At 49.2% G+C, this 21,605-nt stretch overlaps 1 protein-coding gene across 1 annotated transcript; it reads right to left on the bottom strand.

Moving 5' to 3' along the window:
- Positions 1 to 1,071: 1,071 nt before the first annotated feature.
- Positions 1,072 to 9,164, bottom strand: LOC148592823 (transmembrane protein 209-like). The gene is made up of 14 exons (XM_088533661.1): positions 9,013 to 9,164; positions 8,829 to 8,887; positions 8,038 to 8,169; positions 7,295 to 7,623; positions 6,712 to 6,913; positions 6,123 to 6,292; positions 5,557 to 5,628; positions 4,802 to 4,898; positions 3,718 to 3,906; positions 3,165 to 3,250; positions 2,492 to 2,606; positions 2,294 to 2,391; positions 1,491 to 1,564; positions 1,072 to 1,179 (listed from the first exon to the last, which is right to left on the bottom strand). The coding sequence occupies exons 1-14, from the start codon at positions 9,147 to 9,149 to the stop codon at positions 1,125 to 1,127; spliced, it is 1,815 nt and encodes a 604-aa protein (XP_088389787.1). The 5' UTR covers positions 9,150 to 9,164; the 3' UTR covers positions 1,072 to 1,124.
- Between the last annotated feature and the right edge of the window lie 12,441 nt (positions 9,165 to 21,605).

Here is a 21,605-nt window from a genome sequence, read left to right as displayed (position 1 = left end):
AACTTACCCTATAGACTTAGGAGGATCCTATAGGGATGCTATAAGGCTTAGGGCTCTGAGCCTAAAGGGCTAAAGGGCTGACGCCTACGGGGCTAGGGCGAAGGGCTTGGCCTGAAGGGCTAGGGCTGGAAGGCTGAGGCCTATAGGGCTGAGGATCTTCCTTTCCATTTGGGCCCCCATCTTCTGCACCTGCAAAACCAAAAAACAGGTCAGTTAGCATGCGTGATCCTTTTTAATGTAAAGCCTAACAACCCCCCAGGGTGCATCAGCGGGACATCTCCCTCAACAGCCGCCTCTGCAACCTCACCACTACTACTCACAGCCCCCGGCACACACTCTGCCTTCCTGCTCTAATGGGCAAAGGCCACCGGATTCCCAGAGGGCACCCGGGAATGGAGTTACCGAGTGCCTCCAAAACCTCCCTGCTTAGAAAACCCCAGCTCCAGGACCCAGCTCCCTGCAGGCGCTGGAGACAATCAACACCTTGCAGAGCAGCCAGGACAGAGGGAAAAGCCCAGACTGAGGTTAAAAAAAAAGATCTATTCCTTACCTTATTTCTAATGCTTAAACAATTCTAAATGCTATCTACAACCTGGAAAAGAAAAAAAAATCATTGCACACAAAGTTAGACAAAACAACCTGCAACAACCATCCATCCCCACAGTATCACAGCCAGTAGCACTCTGCCTTCCTGCTATAAGGGGCAAACACCACCAGATTTGCAGAGAGCACCCGGGAATGGGCTGACCGAACGCCTCCGAAAACTGCCCTGCCTAGGAAACCCAGCTCCAGGACCCAGCTCCGTGCAGACACGTTCAGTACCAAAAGCAGCCAAAGAGCAACTGCCCACCAAAGCTCAGCATAACTCCTGCTATTAGATCCACCTGCTTCCAGCATTTGCTACTAAGACTGTGCTGGCATGGTGGGGAACACCCCAAAATCACAACCAAAGATCAGTCAAACAAACAAAATGTTTAACCCCAACCTAAACCCTAACCTAACCCTAGCCCTAAACCCTAATTCTCCAATGGCTTTTGCTCCAAGGCAAAAAGGATAACGATGCTGCTCGGTTCTTCTTGTCTGGGAAGAGGGATCATTCCTCTGCCGACCTGTGGTCCCGCTCGTCACTCTCCAAAAATCCACAGCACGTTGACTCCTGAGGCACCGAGACTGACGCGCCTGCAAAAAGAACACCACAGTCACAAACCAGCGGCAAGTTAAAGCTCCTGTTTACACCCCATCTTCCTTACAAGGAAAACTTCTTCATCTGCAGCTGGCACAGGACCAAAGAGAAACCTAAAACCTTTCCCGCGTGCTCACGCTCACCCAACTGACACAGTCCTACAGAATGGCTGCCCTTACTTAAAACGCCAGCAGGATTTTAATCCCGTCACCACCATCCCACGGAGCAGCCTCATGGCACCTCAGCACCCAAAGCTGCTGCTCAGCTCTCACCAGCAGCGCGAGGGGACCCATGGGGAGACACTTACCCGAGCATGCCCGATTCCCTGGTCTTGATGATGTAGAGGAACAGGAGCAACGCGTGGAGCAGGTTGTTTCTGCCCTGAATGCGTGGGAAGAGAGAAGACTTTGGGAGCGACTGCAGGGACAAGCACTCACACCACTATCTTAGAAAGAATGTCTTATGCAAACCAACAAGCACATCATGACCTTAGCTTAGCCACAGCTGTACAGTTCTTCCTTCAAATCTTTTGGCAAGGTACGTATGCAGGGGGCATGCACCATAATAGAAGGGGTTTAATAACCTGAGATGAGGAAAGACTATAATAGAAACCTCAAAAAAATGGTACAACAGCCTGGGGGATTGCCTCAATATTTACCTCTCACTTAGACAAACATCAGAAAAAAATTATTTTTGAGGGTTTTTTTTTGATGGAGTACCATCCTCAAATACTCAGGAATTCTTCCAGCATTTTTCTGAAATGGGTGATCAAGTCACAACCCAGGGCTCAAGAGAGAAATAAAACGTGCAGGAAACATCTGGCAGTTTGGCATTGAGATGAGATGGTTCCCTCCACAAACTCCTAGAAGGAAGCCTCCGGCTTGTTGGCATTCAGGAATAACAGCTCACATCAGAGCTTACAGAAATTAGGGTCTTAGAAGAAGTCGTGAGAAAATGCACAGGAACCTGCTTTCTGCACTGAGCCAGCCTACATCTAAATGTAGATGTGGCTAGTTACAATAAATAAATAAATAAATAGAACAAAAAACAAACCCAAATCAGTTCTGCTGAACATTTCCTGTCAGCCGAACACACCTAACATGCTCCTACCTCCTGCACATTGTAGATGTGGCCGTGGTAGATGACCTGGTAGTGCGGTGGGTTGATGCTGCTCTGGTAGATGCAGAAGAGCTTCTCATCCGTCAGGTCTGGGAATGAAGGTCAGAAAAGAAAAGAGGGATTTTAAGGGTGCCCATGGGATGCAAGGGGCAAACAGCAGCTAAAGCAGCAGCCCAAGAATGCCAGTACCTGGTTCATGGGGTGTCTGGACGAAGTACTGGGCAGTGAAGGTTTTGCCATCGGGATATTGGATGTTCCATGGCAGCCTGGAGTCCAGGTAGGTGCAGAAGATGTGCATAAGGATCTGTGCAAACAAACCCCAAATTTCACTTGAATGCCATCAGAAAGACCGAGGAACCAAAGGCTACAACGCAGCAGCAACTCTCTTGTCATAATCTTCAGGTATGAGAACAAACACAGGACACAGTCAACCACATGACTGATTTCATGCTAGTTTAATTGATTTAATGCCTTTTTTTCCTTTTTTTTTTTTCAATACTGGTTTTCCTTCAAATACAGGCAAAGAGGGACAGTGTAAAGATTGTTTTCCACTCCCTGGCTTATCCTGCAGTCTCTCCTTTAACTATTTCAGGTGAATTACCTCAGGCTGCTGCCCTCACAGTTACCTGTGGGACATCTCAGAGGAGACTGAAGAAGAGGCTGCCCCCAGACTAACACATGCAAGGGCATTTTTGTGATCTGCACCACGTCCAGGCCCCTTTGCATTATTCAAAACTACACTGAGATCCTGGGGATAAGCGAGGCAAAAAGGATTTGGACTTCTTGCAGCCACCCACAAATGCCTCATGCCAGAAGACGAGCAGCTTTAGGGAGTTTTACCAAGGCATCTTTGAAAACTTACAGCGGAGTCGGTGGGCAAGTCAGCTCCCCACTGCCGGCCTCTGAAATCCCCTCCTCTGCCCCAGCGGAAGCTTCCCTGGGACAGCTCTGGAAACAACAACACCTATTCAGGTACTGGCGGTGGAAGGTGCAAGAAAGACCTATTTTGCACTAGCTTTGGGAACCCCACACCTCCGTGTGCATTGCCAGGGTACCACATTCACTGGGAGGGAGAACTGGACTCATTAAACGCTTGCATATATTATATATACTCAAGGCAGTTGAGTTAACAAGGGAAGTTTTATTCCTAATTAACAAAAGGATTGAATAGGACACTTCTTGCCCCGCTGTGAGTGAAATGAGAAATAAAACCTTCTAAAACCAGTCCCGGGCCCACACCACCACATTGCTGCAAGCAGAGAAAGCTGCCAAAACACCCAGCACTGCTCCTTGCAAAGCAGCTCTCTGCCCTGCTGGGACTGCAGCCCGAGCGTCTCCACTGACGGGGCATCTGGCACCACCAGTGCTTGACCCAGCTCAGCGAAACGCTCCCGAGTCTCCAAGGGAGCACGTACCTTTGATCCGTTGAACCAGGTACTCCTGGTTGGCCGTGACGCCCAGGTACCGCGTGATGGTGAGCAGGCTCTGCCGAATGGCTGTGGCTTCAGCCAGCGCTGCCTGTTTCATGCTGTTCGTGCTGACTTGTGCGCGGAAGAAGAGCCAGCGCGTCACCTGCACCCACGACTCGAACGGGATCAGCCGCCCTGCCAAGGGGTCAACAAACGCACTGTTACAAAGAGGAACTGCCTCCTCTGCTCTAACTACTTGCTAAGCTCAGAGCTCAAGCTCACACCTTAGCCAGTGCCCCACACACTCCCTGCCCGGCCCCATGGAGCACTCGCTGCCTCCCTCCCAGCACAGAGCAGAAACCCTGTGCAGGGCTGGGCAGGCACAAAACCCTCCCTTGAAGACTGCCTGGCGTAAGGAAGGAGAAACAGAGAGGGGCTGGAAAGGGAAGAATCAAAAGGAAATTTTAACAGAGAGCAGCAGGGGAGCAGGGAGGTGCACAAGAGGCCAGCAACGGGGCAGTTCTTCACAGGCATCACAACGGATGCGGGTCTCAGCGGAGACTACAAACCGGAGCACAAAAAAGCAGCCCGTGTTGAAATGCAGCGAATCAAACCCTGCTCTGGGAGAAAGGGACGTCTGTGTGAGCTGCCCATGGAAGGGGCCCCTTCAGACTTGGCCTGGGAAACTGCAGCTGCAATTTCAGCTCAGGGAAATGGAAAAACAAATAAACAAAATACCCTCAAAACATAAAAACACCCAGAACAAACCCAAAATAACAAAGCCACCACCAACAAAAAACAGAATTATCCCCAACAAAAACACCATTTCTTCCTACCCCCGACCAAGACCATTTCTTCTAATGCTCAGAGCTCTCTCAAATCCACCTCAGATTGCCCTGCCCAACCCCATCAGCATGACAAAAATCTACTACCAAGATCTTGAAGATGCTACATAACAGACAGGAAGAGCTCAGAGACAGCTCTCCTCATAACACAGAATCATTTTTGGACACTTGAATTTCCACATATCTTAGGAATAACCCTTCCAGGAAAACACAATGCAACCCCACGGCTCCTCCTATCATCCTACCTCCGCTCGGCATTGCGGGGTACCCCATTCTTCTCAGCTGAGCACTCACAGACTCCATCTCTTGGACAAGGGGCTCTAGAATTGTCTGCAAAATCCACTAGCAAAAAGAAATGCAAGCAGTGAAAAGGTTAGAAGCAACAAGGTGCTCAGGAAGCTGCTAAAGGACACCATCTCAGATCTCAAGAATCTTTACTGTTCAACCCCCCCACTCCTTTTAAAACAAACAAACAAACAAACATGCAATTGTATTTCCTTTGCTACAATGACTCCTGCTCCCAAGACTAAAATGTTATTTTTTTTTGTTTGTTTTCATTTCTTTCTTTATTACGCTCCTCGAGACTGTCAGGAAAAGCCACTGTGCTGGCATTTTCCATGCTTTACTTGAGGAGAAGGAGGTTGAAAGTCAGGAGGGAAAAAAGCAGTTTGGAAATCTGGATTTTAGAAAGAAAAAAAAGCAGTCTTATCACATGCAGTGTGCATTAAGATATATTTGTCTCCATTCAAAGGTGGGTGAACTTTACAACTGGAAGGTTTGCAGAATACACAACACCCAGGTCAGCCAGGGCATAAGTTGAGGTGGGAAATTTGTTTTACTCCTCCTTTGGTACTAGCATGCTCTTTGAATCTCCATGGCCAAGCCCACCCTCATCCCCACCAGTCCCAGAGATCAAAGTCTCTTAGAGATGAGGCCCTTCTCCACCCGGCCGCACCTCTTCGAGCAGCACGAACAGGCCGTCTATGGGCACAGGACTTACCCTTCGGAGCCGATCGGTCCAGAAATCCAGGGCATCCAGCTGCCACCCATGCGCCAGCAGCCTTGACCAAACCTACACAAACAACACAGTCATTATCCACCTACAGAGAGAAACCTGAGAGAAAAACAAAGGAGCTTTTAGGGCCTACGATGTTTTTGGAGCCCAACCACAGCCCACAGGGCAAACTGCAGATGTTCCAGAGCCCTCACACATCTCCTGGCTGCAGCATGGGGAGCCCTCAGCACCTGGCCATACTGCACTCCTACTCTCTCCTCACAGGACACCACATGTCACCCGAGGCCACAGTCACTGCCTGGAGCTCCCGGCTCTCACAGGACAAAACTGGGGCAGAGGTGCAGGACACATGAAAGAGGTACTTGAAGAAGAAGCTTTCTTAGATTAAGGGATGAGATCAAGACATGGATCCAATTTAATTAAAGCCCCCTTAACCCTATCCCTTTGAATGAGACTTTGTCCAGACACAAGTGTAAAGGAGTGTGATGGAGATCATGGCCAACCCTTTGGAGGAGCTCTATGGTTCTGGGCTCCTCTGGTGCTGAACTTACCTCTCCGCCAGCCTGTGGCACGTCCAGACAACCTTCCTCCCTGCGGCCCAGGGGACACCATGACACCTGGTACTGGAACTTCCGCAGCACCTTGGCCTGCTCCACCAGCAAACGTGTCAGGTTGCAAAACGCTGGGCAGCCGAATGGGGAGCTGCTGTAAACTGAATTTGCTGAAATGACATTCAAGGCACGCACAATTAGTACAAGCAGGAGGACAAGAATCACGCAATAGGGCAGGCAATAACTGCACAGATTCAACTCTGACTGGAAAGACGAGCTCATGAATTATGGTAAGGGAGGAGAATTTTCTGAAGTCCCTGAGGCACAGAGATGTGGAGAATTTACAAAATTCTGCCTCCTGTCTCAATTACTGCCTAGAAGACTAAAGTCGTCAGCAGTCACCTTGACCACATCTAGGGGGAATACCATAGCAGGAACGTCATTTTATTTACTAGCACTTCAGGAGCTCGCTCCCTTTCCCAAAATCCCTTCCAGCTATTCTCACCCACGACTCTCTCCACTAACGACTAATAAAACCTACATCCTCTCCTCACCCATCCTTTCAGGCCAAGCAAAGGGATTTCTTTACCCATCTGACGGCTGCGCTCTTTCTCCTCTTCCCTTTGCAGGTATCTTTGCAGGGACTTCTGGTCTGTGATCTCCTCCTCTTGGCTCCGGAGGAAACGAGGCCGAACTGGTGAAGGGCAGTGACGGCTCCTGAGCTCACTTCTCACTGCTTCAATATTCACATCAATGGAAGAAGCTGCAGGAGAAGGGCTGAAGCTGGGAAGCTTGGGCAAACAGAAGCAGACACTTGTGTCATATGAGGAAGATAAGACTTCCACTTTGATTTTACAAACTGCAGGAATCAATTGACTCAACAGATGAATTTATGGCTCTGGAGTTTGCTGCTATTAAGCCTAGTCTGAATCAGGGGAATTGGTTTTCTACTCCTCAGCATTTACATTTGCATTCCTCATTCAGGCTTTTTGTCTGAAACCCACCAACTCCTCCAAAACAAATAAATTAACTCTAGGGAAAGGATGAATCCTGGAAGGACGAATGTGCAAAGGGAGCAGACAGCTGCCGGGCACCTCCAGCAGCTCAGGGCCCAGCACGAGCACACGAGGAGCCAAGCCAAGGCGCTCCCTCGCAGCCAGCGCCGTCCTTACCTGGATGCAGCTGCTGCTGGGCCGGGAGCTCAGAGAACTGCTGGAAGAGGCGCTGCTGGCGGGCAGAGTCGGCAGCTGAGGGTCACAGTCTGGGGCAGGAGCCGAGGCCAAGCTGGGACGGGAGCTCAGAGAACTGCTGGAAGAGGCTCTGCTGGCGGGCAGAGCCAGCAGCTGAGGGTCACAGTCTGGGGCAGGAGCCGAGGCCAAGCTGGGACGGGCCACGCGGGGGCGACCTGGGCTGTAGCTCAACACGTTCTGGCCCTGCATCGCAGCCCCACACCAAGGGACTCTCCTCGCTGACGGCTCCTGCACTGGAGCTATCGGCACCGCTGCAAGAAGCACAAAAACACAGTGAGTCCTGCACATGCAGCAGCCTCCAACTCCCCTGCTTCCTCTGAATCCACACTGCAAAACACAGACACGCAGCTTGCCCTGAAGGAAATTCAACGGTGCTAAAATGCCCTCTTCCCAGCTCCACGGGGAGGCCACAAATTCCTTCTCCAGCTTCACAGAGAGTCTCTCCAGCTGCCCTTTAACAGGCTGCTGTCCCCTCCTTTGTTAGGGCTTCTTCCCTCTTCAGTTCTCCCCTCAATCCTTCACCAATTTTGCACTTCTACTTTAAATTTTAACATGCTGCAGGGAATTTGTCTGACTGCTGTGTTCAGACAAAGAAGCTGAGAATTGTACTTGACCAAGACACCAACTGCAAAGAACACAGATAAACAGGCGTTTATACTACCTACCTGAGTTCTGCATCCCCAGAAGGACCTGCTGCCTGTGAGTCATAACCAGGTGAGTTGGTGCCCTCGTGTATTTGAAATACAGGCAGAGATCAAACACGGCATTCAGGCTGAACAGAGACACCAGTGCAAGTTCTAGAATAAAGAAAAAAAGGTTTTATCATGCTAGATGGCATGACCATGATTAATAACTTATTGTTAATACTAAAAAACAGGTTAAAAATGCATAAAAAACTGCTCCTGTAAGTGCTAGTTTGAGGACGGAGGTCAGGCTTCTTCATGGGTTCTTTTTATTCAAGAACCAGTTGAGACAAATCTCCTTTCTACATTAAAATTCATTTATGTGGCTAAAATTCATTTATGGGGCTTTAATGCTTATTTGCAAAAGTGCAAGGTATTTTCCAGGGAGAACACAACTCTCTACAAGGAAGTTTCACGCTCCTTAGCAAGGCTCTTCCATCAAACCTTCTGTCCCTCATATCTGCATTTGCCTCACTCCTCCTCCTTTCCATCCTCCAAGGGGATTTGATACAGCTCCTTTGGAGTCTACTCCATTGAAAGGAACTTTCATGACCTGGAAATGTCACACAGCCCCACAACAGGGCCGCCAAGAGACTCTTCCCTGTCACTGCAGTGAGGAAGTTCCCACAGCTCCAACAGGGGTAAAAGAAAATGAAATCAAGTTGTGCCTTTTTTTTTTTTAAGTTGTCTTTAAAACAACTTCCCCAGGAAGAAAACAGAAGTGCGAAATATTCCCTTCCCCCAAAACTCATACACAGGCAGCGACAACTCACCAATGAAGCAGAGAGGCCAGAAGGGGATATTGTAGTAAGTGCTGAGAAGTTTTCCAGTCCTGGTAAGGAAATACAATAAAACAGGAAAAGTTACCAATGGGCAGTAATGGGGTTCTGGGAAGTACCGAGGCCTGCACAAGGCAGGATGTTTTCTGTAACGCAGTCACATTCGCAGCCAACATACATGTCCACGCAGATCATGCCGGCAGTGCAGATATTGAGGAGCCCCCAGGCCCAGAGCACCTTCCGCTCTCCAGCCTCTCTCCTCATCCTCATGCTCCTGTCAAGGAGGGCACCTGCTGAAAGCCCTGGGGCTGCCATGGTCTGCAGCAAGAGGGAGACAAACACCCCACAGTTTAGACAGCCACATCCTGGCTCAGCACCACGCTGAGGAGAACAGCAAGAACCAAGAGCAACCTGGACAGAAGGACTTCACCTGAGGATCTCCCGGTCCCGATTCCCGAGCGGGGAGCAGGGCTTTTGGCCAGCAACACTCTCCTGCAAAGCCTGTGAGCGCCGTCACCCTCTCCAGGGAGAGCACGTCCGTTTTCCCCAACGGGCTGCAGGGCACAGGGCCCCCTTCCCATTCCGAGGGCACTTTTGAAAACCAACATTCCGCAGGGGGCCCAGGCAGCGCTGCCTTCCCCTTTCCTGCTCAACATCCCCCCGCTCCGGGAGGCCCCGCGAGCGACACGTCCCGCCTGCACCGCTGCCTCCTGCCCCCTCTGCACCTCCACGTCCCGCCTCGGCGCCCCACAAATTACACACGACGCCCCCGACGCCGGGGACTTTTCCTGAGCCTCCCGGCCCCACGAGGCCCTCCCGAGCCTCCTGCCAAGCCCCCGACGGCTTAAAAACGCCTCGAGTTCCCCAATGCCAAACAGGAACATAAACCTGTAAAAGTGACTTCAGCGAAATAATGGGGCTTTGAGGGGAAAAAAGGGGAAAAAACAGCTAAGGATGAGGGGGAAATGGAATAAAAAGGCTGAAAAATAGAGGGGGAAGGAAAGAGAAAAGCTGAAAGAGGGAGAAAATGAAGGAAAAAGCTAAAACAATGAAAAAATATAAAAGAGGAAAAAAACATGAAAAAAGACAAAAGGGAGAGCCAAAGACAAAACTAAAACGGAGAGAGAAAGGAAAGAAAAAAAGTTGAAAGGGGGCAAAAAATGAAGGAAAAAATAAGCTAAAAGAGGGAAAAAAATACTGAAATCAGTTAAAAGGGGTAAAAACAAAGGAAAAAATGTAAAAGGGGAAAATAAGAAAAAGGGATAAAATGCATGAAAACAAACGAAAAAGATTAAAGGGGGACAATGACAGAAGAAAGCTTATAAAAATGATAAAAATACAAAGAAAAAGGAGAAAAAAAGGCGAAAAACAATGCGGGGATGGGATGGGATGGGATGGCATTGGACGGGATAGGGTGGGGTAGGACGGACGGAACAGGCTGGGCTGGGACAGGACAGGATGGGACAGGACAGGACAGGACAGGACAGGTCAGGACAGGTCAGGACAGGACGGGGTCCCCCCACAGCCGCCGCCCTCACGCAGCCCGTCCCGTCCCGTCCCGTCCCGTCCCGCGGGCAGCGGCGCCCGGGCTCGCGCTGCCCTCGCTGCCCGCGGCACCCGCGCCACGGCCACGGCCACGGCCCTGCCTCCCGCGCCCGCCGCGCGCACGGAAAAGGCCCAGGGCGGCGGGGGACGAGGGGCCGCAGGCAGCGTCCCCAGGAGGGCCGGGACCCGGCCCCAGGACAGGCTCAGGCCAGGTTCACGCTGCGGACGACTCCCAGGAGGGTGTCTGCTCCCGGCAGCGCCAGCGACACGGCTCTGGGATCCCTCCGCAGGGGCTATCGGCTCTCTGGCCAGCCGGGCACCGCTGCCAATTCCAGCGCAGCGAGACCGGCCCTCCCCGCAAGACCTCCCGCTTCCCCGTCTCGGCCTTGGGAGCAGCCCCCAGCGTTTCCGCACGGGCACAGCTGCTGCCAGGGGGCACTTCCAGCTGTTAACTCTTTCCTTCACAGAATCATAGAATCCTTAAGGTTGGACGGGACCTCCAGGGATCATCTAGTCCAAGCCCTGCACACGCAGGGTCACCCAGAGCACGTGGCACAGGGCTGCGTCCAGGCGGCCCCTGGAGATCTCCAGAGACGGAGACTCCACAGCCTCTCCGGGCAGCCTGTTCCCGTGCTCCGTCACCCTCACTGCTAATACGTTTTTCCTTAAGTTCCTGCGGAACTTTCGCTGTTTCAGTTTGCGGCCGTTTCCTCTCGCTCTGACGGTGCCACCGCTGGGCAGAGGCCGCCCCCTCCCCCCGCCGCCCCCCGCGCCCCAGGAGCGGCGCCGCCACGTGGGGGAGGGGGGTGCGCGCATGCGCAGTGCGCTCTGCCGCGCTCGCTGCTGCCCCCGCGTGTCGGGGCGGAGGCCCTGCAGGAGCAGGGCGCGTGCGCGTGCGCAGTGCGGTCGGCGGCCCCTTGTGGCGCGCGGCGCATGCGCGGCGGGCGGCAGGTGCGCGGCGGCGGCGGGAGCGCGCGGGAAGGGCGCGGGGGGGCGGCGCTCGCGGCCCGTGGGGCGGCCGCGGCCGCGTCCTGCCGGCGGGGGCAGCGCCGCGCGGAGGCGGCGGCGGGGCCGGGGGGCCGGGGCGCGGGGCCGGCCTGCCCGTGTGCGGGGTGTCCCGGGAGGGCTGCGCGCGGGGCCGGGGCGGGGGGAGGCCGGGGAGCAGCGAGAGGGGGGGCGGCGGCGGGGGAGGACGTGGCCCCGGCGCTCGGCGTCCTTGGGCCGGGCGGCTCCTGCCGCTGCAGAGCGCTGGGGGCTGGTGACAGGAACCCGAGCCCTGGTTGGGGTGGGTTTGCAGGGCAGCTCCGCGGAGGGGGCCGCGCTGCAGAGAAGCGGCCGGGGCGTCGCGATGCCGTCGCTGCTGCTGCTGGTGTCGGGATCTGGGAGCTGCTGCCTTTGTAGAGGTGTTGATTGAGCAGACATTGGAAACGGAGCAATGTATTAGCTGGTAAAGTGTCTTTCGTGGACGTGTTCATGTTCATTTGTGATTCCCAAGTGCAGAGGACGGAAGCGTGTCCGAAGAGGATGTCCTGTGTGCAGCGGGTGGGAGCGTTTCTGCCGTTGCCGTTGCCCTGGGCTCAGTGCGGGCTCAGGGCCGACCTGTGGGCAGCCCCAGTGGAGCGGAGTGAGCTCGGCCGTGGGGCCACAAAAGTGGCCACCAAAGTAAGTTTGCTCCAGCAGAGAGCGGGGCTGACACAGATCCGAGCAGCAGCTCCGTGGTCAACAGGGCTGTTTTTTCCTGGTACAAACTGGGAAAAACAGTAGCAGCTGTGGTGGTGTAAGACTTTTGGAGGGGAAAAATTCTTTGGAGGGGAAATGATTTTGGCAGAGGAAAAAAGAAATAGAGGTGAGTGGATAATTTTTTGAGAGGATAAAATATTTGGAAGGAAAAAATGGAAAGGAGACATTAGGGGGGAACATTTTTCTGGAAGGAATCTGGAGACTCTGTTTCCAACATGCCTAAATCAAATCAACACTGGGATTGCCTGGCTTGGGTGGTGGGTGCCTCCTGAAGACATTTGCTGACTGCTGACAACTCCTAAATCCTCTTTTACAGGGAGAGAACAGAGAACCTGAATAATTCCTGTAAAACCTGCCCAGGCAGAAACCTCCCTTTATATCAAGTTGGAGACACTTGAACTTCGAAGTTCAGAAGAGATGATTGGGGGACTAAAGAAAAATCTCCAACTCTTCTTATGCTTTATAATTATTTTAAAGCTGTTGAAGAAAGGAAGGACTTAAGTATTCCCGTGTTTGCCTACTTGTAGGGGGAGAAAGAGTAAGTAAGAGACTGAGAAGAGAACGCTCCTTTCATGATCCCCCCGTTCCTAAGGAGAGAAAGAAAGAGAGAGAGAGAGAGAAAAAAAAAAGAGCAAGAAAAGCTTTCCACAGCCTCCAAGGTTAATTGCTTTGAAGGAGTTGTGCGGGTGGAACCATTGTCTTCAAGTCCAATCTTTTTTTTCTCCTGCTGAAACTGCAAATAATGATGCCAAATTTAACAATGGTTTTGCAATATGGATAAATGTCTTCCATACGAAAATGACTAAGTCTTATGACAACTAAGCACTAAAGCAATTAATATGAAATAAGCATGATATCCAGAGTGCATGCAGACTGTGTAACAGTGATAGAATACTGTATATAAGCATTAGAAAATATATATAAAATTGACCATAAAGAGTTTAGTTTTGTCATAATTGTTCCAGTGCTGGTAAATGCACTGGCTGAAGAGAGCCTATATTTTTTCCAGGTAAAAGATGTTGAAGTTCCTTGTTAGCTTAGTGACACCATCCAGCAGATGCTGAAAACAAAATGGAGACAACACAAGTTTAAAATAGCATAAGACCTTCTGGAAAAGCTCAGGAGCTAAACAATCACATCACAGCACAACTGACTGCCAACACTGTTCAGGAGCTGTGCGTGGAGTGAGGCTGTCAGACCCACAGACAGCAACCGGGCAAGTGGAAATAGTGCCCACAACTGCCCATCAACCTCTGCTTCCCTCACAGCAGCGAGGGGAGAGAGTTCCCCACTTTGTTCTCAAGAACACTGAAAACAGACATACCACAAGCTTGCTGTAATCCCTCACAACTGGGGCATCTGGCTCTTCAGGAATTCCCACGGCTTTCTCCATGTTCATCCGTTGCTGCTGTTCTGCCTGAGAACATCCTGCCGGACTCTCACAACGCATGTAAGTTTCTGGAATGAAAACATGAGGTTTCTTACTGCCCAGTTGTCCAGTCTGTCCAGGTCCCTCTTTGTGGCAGCGCAGCCCTCTGGGCTATCGGATACTCCTCCCAGTTTGGTATCATCAGCAAACTTGCTGAGGGAGCACTCTGTGCCTTCATCCAGGTCATTGAGGAATAAATTGATCAGGACTGGGCCAAGGACTGACCCCTGGGGGACCCCGCTAGCTACAGGCCTCCAACTAGACTCTGCACTGCTGATCACCACCCTCTGAGCTCTGCCATCCAGCCAGTTCCTAACCCACCTCACTGTGCACTCATCTATCCCACACTGCCGGAGCCTGCCCAGGAGGATGTTGTGAGGGATGGTGTCAAAAGCCTTGGTGAAGTGGAGATAGATGACATCCATTCTGTTCAGCCTGGAGAAGAGAAGGCTGAGAGAAGACCTGATATCTAAGACAAAACTGCTTAGATGTAAGTTAACTTCTAAAGAGCCTCACGACTCACCAGAACATCTGTACTTACGTGTCCATCTGTTGTAAAAGCTTAAATGTTATAGTGCAGTAACAAAGTACATTAAAACCAGGTCACCTGCAAGCATAATTGTTAAATACTTAATACAACAAAAGATATTAAAAGATATTAAGTAGCAAAAATGCTTTTTCTCTGTTTTAAACTTCCTGCTAGATTCGGTTTCTTTCTAAATAAGCTACTGTAAAGCAAAAGAAAGGTGGAATTTTACATTTAAGAAATTAGGTGAGCTCCCACCAATGCAGCTGCTTAGAAAGAATCAATCTAAAAATACAGCTCGAGAGTGCTGAGTGACAATCACCAGTTCCTTAGATACGATTAAATATTGCTACAATTTAGAGGTTTTGTAAATTTATTTATCTCATTTATTTAACTTGCCTCACCCTATTAAACTGTTTTCTTTGTACCTCAGTTCCTAGTGAGGTGCTCACAGGGGTAGATGAAAATATTAGTATGAAATTAGTGTAAGATAAGGTAAGAAAGTATTAGTACAAGATGAAAGTGCTTGAGCAGGGGAGTTGGACTAGGTGATCTCTAGAGGTCTCTTCCAACCTCAGCTATTCTATGATTCTGTGTATGTTGCACCTTGCACCAACAGGAGTTTATGTATCAAACTGTCGAATCCTTATGAAATATAAAATGAAATGAATGGCAAGAAAAACTGCCAGAGAATGAGTATTTGTGCTAACAGACTAATGACAAATCCGTTTTCTTTCCCAATTCGTTCTCCTTAGGGAAATGTGATTTAATTGTCAGGGAGTGCCGTGATGTTTTGGTGCTTTTTTGTTTTCTGGTGCTTTGGTTTCTCGTGAAGCTATATAGCAAACTCTTAAACTCTTTGCAGTGAGTAATTGTTTTGACTATTACTGGTGTAGCTGACTGGGTACCTCTATTGGCTAACATGTTTTAGGCCTGGAGCATGTATAGTCCGTAAGGGACAGCAGTTTGTGCTGAGGTCACTTCATGCTTCTTGCCCTCAGAGACAAAGCCTGAAGCTCCTTTTATTATAGCATGTCCTAGGCAAGGGCTTGTTACGAGAGCCCGTGCCCTGGCATGAGAGTCAGCGTTTGCATGAAACCCCAGATTCAGTTAGCCGTGTACTTCTCATCTTCCAGCTGCTTCTTAGAGAGGATTAATATTCTCTCGGAAATCAGAATCCCTTAACTGTATATTACACAATTTGAGAGATGTTGATCCTCATGAAAATGCAGATGTAGTGGGCAGCTCGAAATGTAAGAACATTCCTTTAATTTGACTGACTAATCTACCTTGTTTTTTCCTGTAGTTACTTTACTTGACACTTATTTCTGCATTTTGGTGCTTGTCTAGTTCCAATTTATGCATTTGTTCAACCACAGACCCAGGCAGCAGCTCTTTTCCAGAGGTTTTGATGAACAGCATGGAAGAGTCTCGGTCTGTCCCTTCAGGAAGGTGGTCTTCCTCACGAGAGCAGGAATGGTCACAGGTCTTTTAGCAGGTCTTACCTGCCATTTACTCCAGCCACTATGTTTTTTAATGACTCCTCTGTGTATATATGGTTAAGGGTGGTTACGGAAGTGAATTTGTGAACGTCTTGAGAATTGCTGATTAAACTGGAAATATTAAGGTTTAGGTCTTTATTTTAAAACAGAAAACAAAACCAACCAACCAAAAAAGAAAAACACAGAAAGAAAGTCAAGGGTAAATGGCATCCTGCCAGCTGTAAGAATGAAACTGTGTTTCACTCTCTTCTCTTGAGATCCTGTCACTTCTTAAACGTGATTTAATTTGGCTGTCTGCTGGTCTTCACCTGCAGGAGAAAATGCAAATCCAGAAAGCAGTTTGCAGGAAATAATTTAAGCTTGGAATATTTGAAAATAGTCTGAGTCCTACCCTAGCTGAAGAGATGGTTAAGTCAGCTGCTCTTAAACATTGTGAGTGTTTGCCTTGTAAAATAAAAAAAAAAAGGCAAACTGTATGGAAAACTTACCACATGAAAGAACTGTGGCAGTAAAGACCTATAAAGTAGGATTTGGCTAACTTTCTACTTCATTTTCTTCCAGTTAATGCTGGGAATGAGGATGCCCCTTATTTCAGCTGCGGGAAGGATGCTGCTGTATCGTCGGAAGGCAGGATGGTGCTGGCTACAAAAAGCTGCTAAGTGAAAGCTGAAGTGGTCCCCTCAAAGCTCCCAAGTAGCAAAAAGCTGCAGGTTTATGGTTTCACCATCTTCCATTGCTCTCTTGGTGGGTCGGTAGTGCCAGTGTACCAGGAATCTCCACCAACATAGGGGATATTTAAGCACAATAAGGAATATCTTCCATTTGAGAATGCCCCAGCTAACACTGTGGGGACCTTTTCAGGAAGGGACCATGCATGAAATCGCGTGGTCTTTTAAGCCGACTCTAAAGGTGATGTACAAGAGGAAGCGGCCGTGCCTCCGTGCCGTTCCCAGCTCCGCGGCTGAACGAGCTCCGGCGGGAATTCTGTCGCCCGGCTCGGTGCGGCGACGGCTCCGCCGCCGTTCCCTGCGCGCAGGCTGCATTCCCGGCCGGAGAGCGGATTAGACTCTCCTTCCCAGATGAGCGATGGATTTAACGTTCAGCTGCTTCAGGAGTTAGCGAAATGTTCCACGTTCTACACTGGCTTTAAAACTGGTCTAAGAGTAGTGATTCTTAGTGTCCTGTCCGTGTTTGCACTTGGAGAGTCTTTACAGCCCGAGCAAAGGGTTGAGGGATTTTCTGTGTTTCCTGTGGATGTCTCTGTTGTTTCAAGCAGGTTTGTTAGGGATGGACTGAATTTCTCTCCGTTCAGTTACAAGCGGAGTCAAGCTTTGTTGGAGGAAAGGCACATTTTTTCTGCATAGTGGCATACGTGTGAAGAGCTTGCTGCTTTTTTTGTGTTGCACTGTCTGTGTTAAATTATTAATTGCTGAATTATTAATTCACCTAAACTTTTCAGAGATAGGGTTAGTAAATAAACCCTAATTACTCCTGATGTTGCAGGCGCATAAAGCATTCAGATTCCCTTGTTGTTCGTTTTTGCTGGTAGCACGATTAAATATGCCATCCTGAAGGCTGTTATCAGATAAAAGGAAGATAAAATTAACTTTGGAATGAGATTCCCAGGCTTAGAAGGGCCTGCGAGGAGGTAGCAAATCAGGCAAGAGCGTAGGAAGAAGGCTGAGCAAATTTAAAGTGTGCATGCAGTTAGCACTGCAAGTTGCTTTGGGATTGGAAGTTATAATGGGATTAGTTAAGCAAAGGATAAACATATGTAAGCAAAGAGTTTCTCGCTTGTGCCTCTCCTTTTGTAAAAGCTTAAAAAGGCCTGTATGAAGCTTTTGACACTGGCATTGTTTTCTGAAACAATCACAGGCAGTGGCCAGTTCTTCCCTGAGCTAAATGCAGCTTTTTCCTGGGTTAAAGGCTCAAAAATAACTGCCCTTGATAAATTACAGCTTTCTTGCTGTCAGATTTCAAGAGCTCTACCTAAACTGTGGAGTTTGCCCGGCAAGTAAAGGCAGAGTTTGTGCCAGTTGCATCAGAAGAAGCTGCAGTCGACTCTTTGCATCTGCTGTGCCCTGTTGAAAAGCTCTGAAATCAAGATGTGGAGAGAAGGCTGTTTTTGGTTGTTCGTTTTTGTTTGTTTGTGTCTTTTTCTTTTGTTTTTCTCATCTCATTGATGGCTCTGTAGTTCTGAACTTCAAATACAAGTTTTTTTCACTGCTTTCTTGAGGTTTTTTTGTACGTCACTGATCACTTCTGTGTAGCCTCCGTGGATCTCGTGCTGCTGAATGTGCCTAGCAGTGTAGCATGCAGCTTCAGAGCAAGAATTCATATGTGGGAACTCTCCTCTTAATGTCAGCAATACGTAATCTCTTAAAATACATACAGCTTGGAATGGAATGGGGATGGTCTAGTCTACTGTGGTAAAAGAGCAAATACAGTGGGAAAGGTTGTATCATTTAATCCATTGATTGATTTGTTTGATAGTTCTTACCTGGAAAGAAGAGCACAAGGGAGAGCTGGTGGAAAAGATAAAAATCGGAAGGCTGAGAAATGAAGGCTGGGCTATTTCTTGAATGTAACAGTAAGTTGCTGGGTAAGGAATTGGTGTGCAGTCATCCTCTGTCTATATCTTGACACTCTTTCTGGAAAACCTCCTCCAGGCTTGCCATTCCCCGGAAGCCTGATTTCAGTAGCAAAACCCATTTAAGGAATTATTTACCCATGAAGCCACATGGCAAACTGAAGTGAAAGCTTTATTAAAAAAAAATGCAGGATGGCCAAACACTCCCACACAACCCGCTTCTAAGCAGAGCTGCTGCAGAGTAACGCCGTCGTCTCACGTGGCTCAAGTGTTTTGAATGTGCTCGTGTTGTCATCCCGGGTGCAAAGCCAAGTACGGGGGCACCTGTTGCAGCTTTGCAAACTTGTGCCCTCCAAACGTACACATCCAAACTTGTGCCATCCAAACCACCACAACGTATTAAATAGGGTGTGCGACCTGAAATCTGAGTATGTCCTAGCGGCTAGGCAGGAAAAGTGAGTTTTAGACCATTTGAGAAAAAGGGTCCATTTAATGCTGTTTAATTTAGGCATGGTGGAGGCTTGTAAAAGGGTTGGTTTTTGCAGGGGACGTGCGGGAGATCTCTGTGTTGAAACAAAACGAGTGTGAAAATAGAGCAGAAAGAGCTGAGCCCTTCTCTGCTTGCAAGACCCAGAAAGTAAAGAGCAGGAAGCACAGAAGAGCCTGTTTGAATAAGTCTTTGTACCTAAGAAGTGTTTTAAGCTTATTTTAACTCTCAAAAAGCTACCCCACCTCCAGTGTGAATGCACTGGGGCATCTGGAGTCCCCCGCTGAAGGGTGGTAATGGTGTGTCAGGTGGAGCTTCCAGATAGTGGGGCAAAGGAAACCCTTCCCAAAGCTGGGAACTTCGCATTTCTTACTAGTTAAAGAATTAAATATCTTAAATCCTTCTCTGTTAACCTCAGCGTGATGGTTCCAGAAACTCTGTTGGAGCAGCCACGTCTGGGAGCTGCGAGTGAGAGACGGCCGGGGCAGGTCAGTCCAAAGGGTTATCCGCAAAGCTCATTAAACTGCTAAGTGACTTGTTAAGGATTATCCGTGGGATTGTTGTTTCATTATTAATTATAGGAAATGATGCACTTAGATAGATAGTCCTTGGGTGTTTATATTCTAGGAAGATAAACTCAGATATATCCCAGATATTTTTTTCCTGTTCCACGCCTTATCCCAGCGTACTACTCGCATATATTGGCTGTGTCCTGCAAAAATAGCTTGTCTCAATGAGCAGTTGCTGTGCCCTGCTGAGGAGGGAGGCTTGGGCGCTGCGTGCGCTGGGGCACAGGCTGCAGTGCTGTGGTGGCACGTTTCCTGTTGGCTCTGCTGCTCCCTCATAAAGGCACTATGGTTTAAGCCACTGATGTCTTAAAATGCCAGGCCGTTGCTGTACTGAGCTTCTTACCAACCTGGGGTAGCGCTGAGTGATCCTGAGAGTCTGTTTTCTTGTCCAAAACGTGATCCAGGACAGGAGAGGAATGCAGAAGCGCTGCGAGGCCTCTGCGAAGGAGCCGAGTGGCTTGTCCGGCTGTGGCTTTTCCCAGTTCCTGACCATCACTTCCAAGCAGGTGACACTGGTGTGTCACTGTCACGCAGAGCTGCCTCTTAGTTACCATTTCTCAGGGCAGGGTATGTCTTGAGTCAGTAAATGCCTTTTAACGCAAAGGCCTGGGAGGAAGAATGTGGCACCTGGGCATGGAGCCAAGAACGAGGAGCCAGTGCTTAGCTGGCTAGTTTAACATTTGCCAAAGGAAGCAGCTTCTTTCCAGGACACTTAATTTTCCCCTTTTTGGTTGTGGGGCATTCCATGAATGCCCCAAGTCTGTCAGCAGAAGCGGAGGCCATTCTATATAAGAGTAAAGTGTCAGTGGGCTTGTCTAGGGAAAATTACTTGAGCGGAGCAGGTGTTTTGGGTTATTTTCACAAAGATGTGACTGGTTCCCATGTGCTAATTGAGAAGTTTGTGTGTGCGCAAAATCCATTTTATTGTGTATGTGTAGCATTTTGAATACGGAGCCTGCCACCCCTCCAAAACCCAACAGCCGAAGCTCCCCTAGGCTGGATTGAAAACACGTAGAGTAGTTTCTGCTGCAAATAGCTTGCCGCAGCCCGGCTGTATGATTTGCACGCGTGATGCTTTCTGGGTGGCGATGAGGTTGTCAGCATCTGTAATGTCACATTTGTCTTTGGAGGCACACGGGCCTTCACTTTGGTAATTCAAAGCTGAATATGAAAGCTGAATGTGAATGCAAAAAAGTGGAGATCATTGTCAAAAATACATCTAATATTTTACAATATGTGTACTTATTCCTGTATATATAAGTATATATATGTAGTAAGGTTTCCTAGGTTGATGGCACCTAAACCTACAGCGTGATTCTTCTCGTGTGCAGAGGATTTACAAAGAGACAGTCATGTAGCCCAGGGACAGCAAAGTGATCACTCATGGAGAAGAAACAGTGCAAGTCTGTTTGCATTTTAATGGGCTTTAATGAGAATTTAGGAAAGCAAAAATGGATTTCTTTTCCCCCCTGTTACCATCATGTCTGATAGCTGCAGGGCTGGCGCCCCTGGTCCTGGCAAACAAGAGATCGTTTTCAGCTCGTGCTGCTGCTGAAGGGCTGCTAGAGAGTGAAGGGACCGGCGGTACCGTCCTGAGAGCAGAAGGAATGGCAGCAGCCTGGGGGCCTTTGGGCAGTGCGAATTAGGAGGAGGAAATTAGCAGGATGCCACACATGGGTCCTAGCGCCAGAGATTTGCCAAAATACTCCGACGTCCGTCAGGGACCTCCACTTGGATGATGTGGAAGCAGCGCGGTCTGTCCCCAGCCAGCTCAAGCTCCTTCTCTGGAGACTTGCTGCACAATTCGTCACTCCTCACTCTTTCATTTCTGACATCTGCAACAAGATCTTCCTATTTTTGCCACAGTTCCCCCCTCCCTCCTTTGCTCTGCATTGCTGCAGCCTTGGGCAGACTTCTTTCCTTTCCTTTCTTTTCCAACTCAATTCCTCAATTAAAGCAAGGTGTACGTTAAGCTGGCTGAAGTTTGCTGGCAAGACAGGGCACTAAAGCGCCCCGTGGCACCTTGCTATTAATGAGTGTTGCTTTTGCCAAACTGCGTGGGCCATGGGACATTCGTGGAACTGAGCAGAGTTTCCCATCAGCTTGTTGTTTCACTTACCTTTGTCCAAGGTACGCTTTAGGGTCAGGGTGCTTTTCCTCTAGCAGTCTTCCCACAGTGCTCCAGGCCGCCTGTGAATTACCAGGAAGGAGGAGGGAAGCAGCCAGTTGGGACCCTTGCTGTCCTGAAGATGCTGATGGAGATGGAAGGGTAATCACCATAGAGAAACTGGGGAGCAGGGAAGGGTGTAGAGCTGGGCAAGAGAAGGATTGTGGGGAAATGAACAGAAGAACTGCAGGTTTTCTCTTGAGAATTTCTCCTGCT

This window comes from Tinamus guttatus, unplaced genomic scaffold (assembly GCF_059628265.1).
Source record: "Tinamus guttatus ecotype Peru unplaced genomic scaffold, ASM5962826v1 Tinamus_guttatus_pri_ptg000512l, whole genome shotgun sequence".
Lineage (NCBI taxonomy): Eukaryota > Metazoa > Chordata > Aves > Tinamiformes > Tinamidae > Tinamus > Tinamus guttatus.
The sequence above is the reverse complement of the archived record's forward strand: the minus strand, read 5'-3'. Positions and strand labels throughout refer to the sequence as shown.

Coding starts and splice junctions, on each gene's coding strand:
- LOC148592823 (XM_088533661.1), bottom strand. CDS start 9,149: ATGGCAGCCCCAGGGCTTTCAGCAGGTGCCCTCCTTGACAGGAGCATG. Junction 6,293..6,711: donor AGAGCGCAGCCGTCAGATGG/GTAAAGAAATCC, acceptor ATGTCATTTCAG/CAAATTCAGTTTACAGCAGC. Junction 4,899..5,556: donor GGACCGATCGGCTCCGAAGG/GTAAGTCCTGTG, acceptor TCTTTTTGCTAG/TGGATTTTGCAGACAATTCT.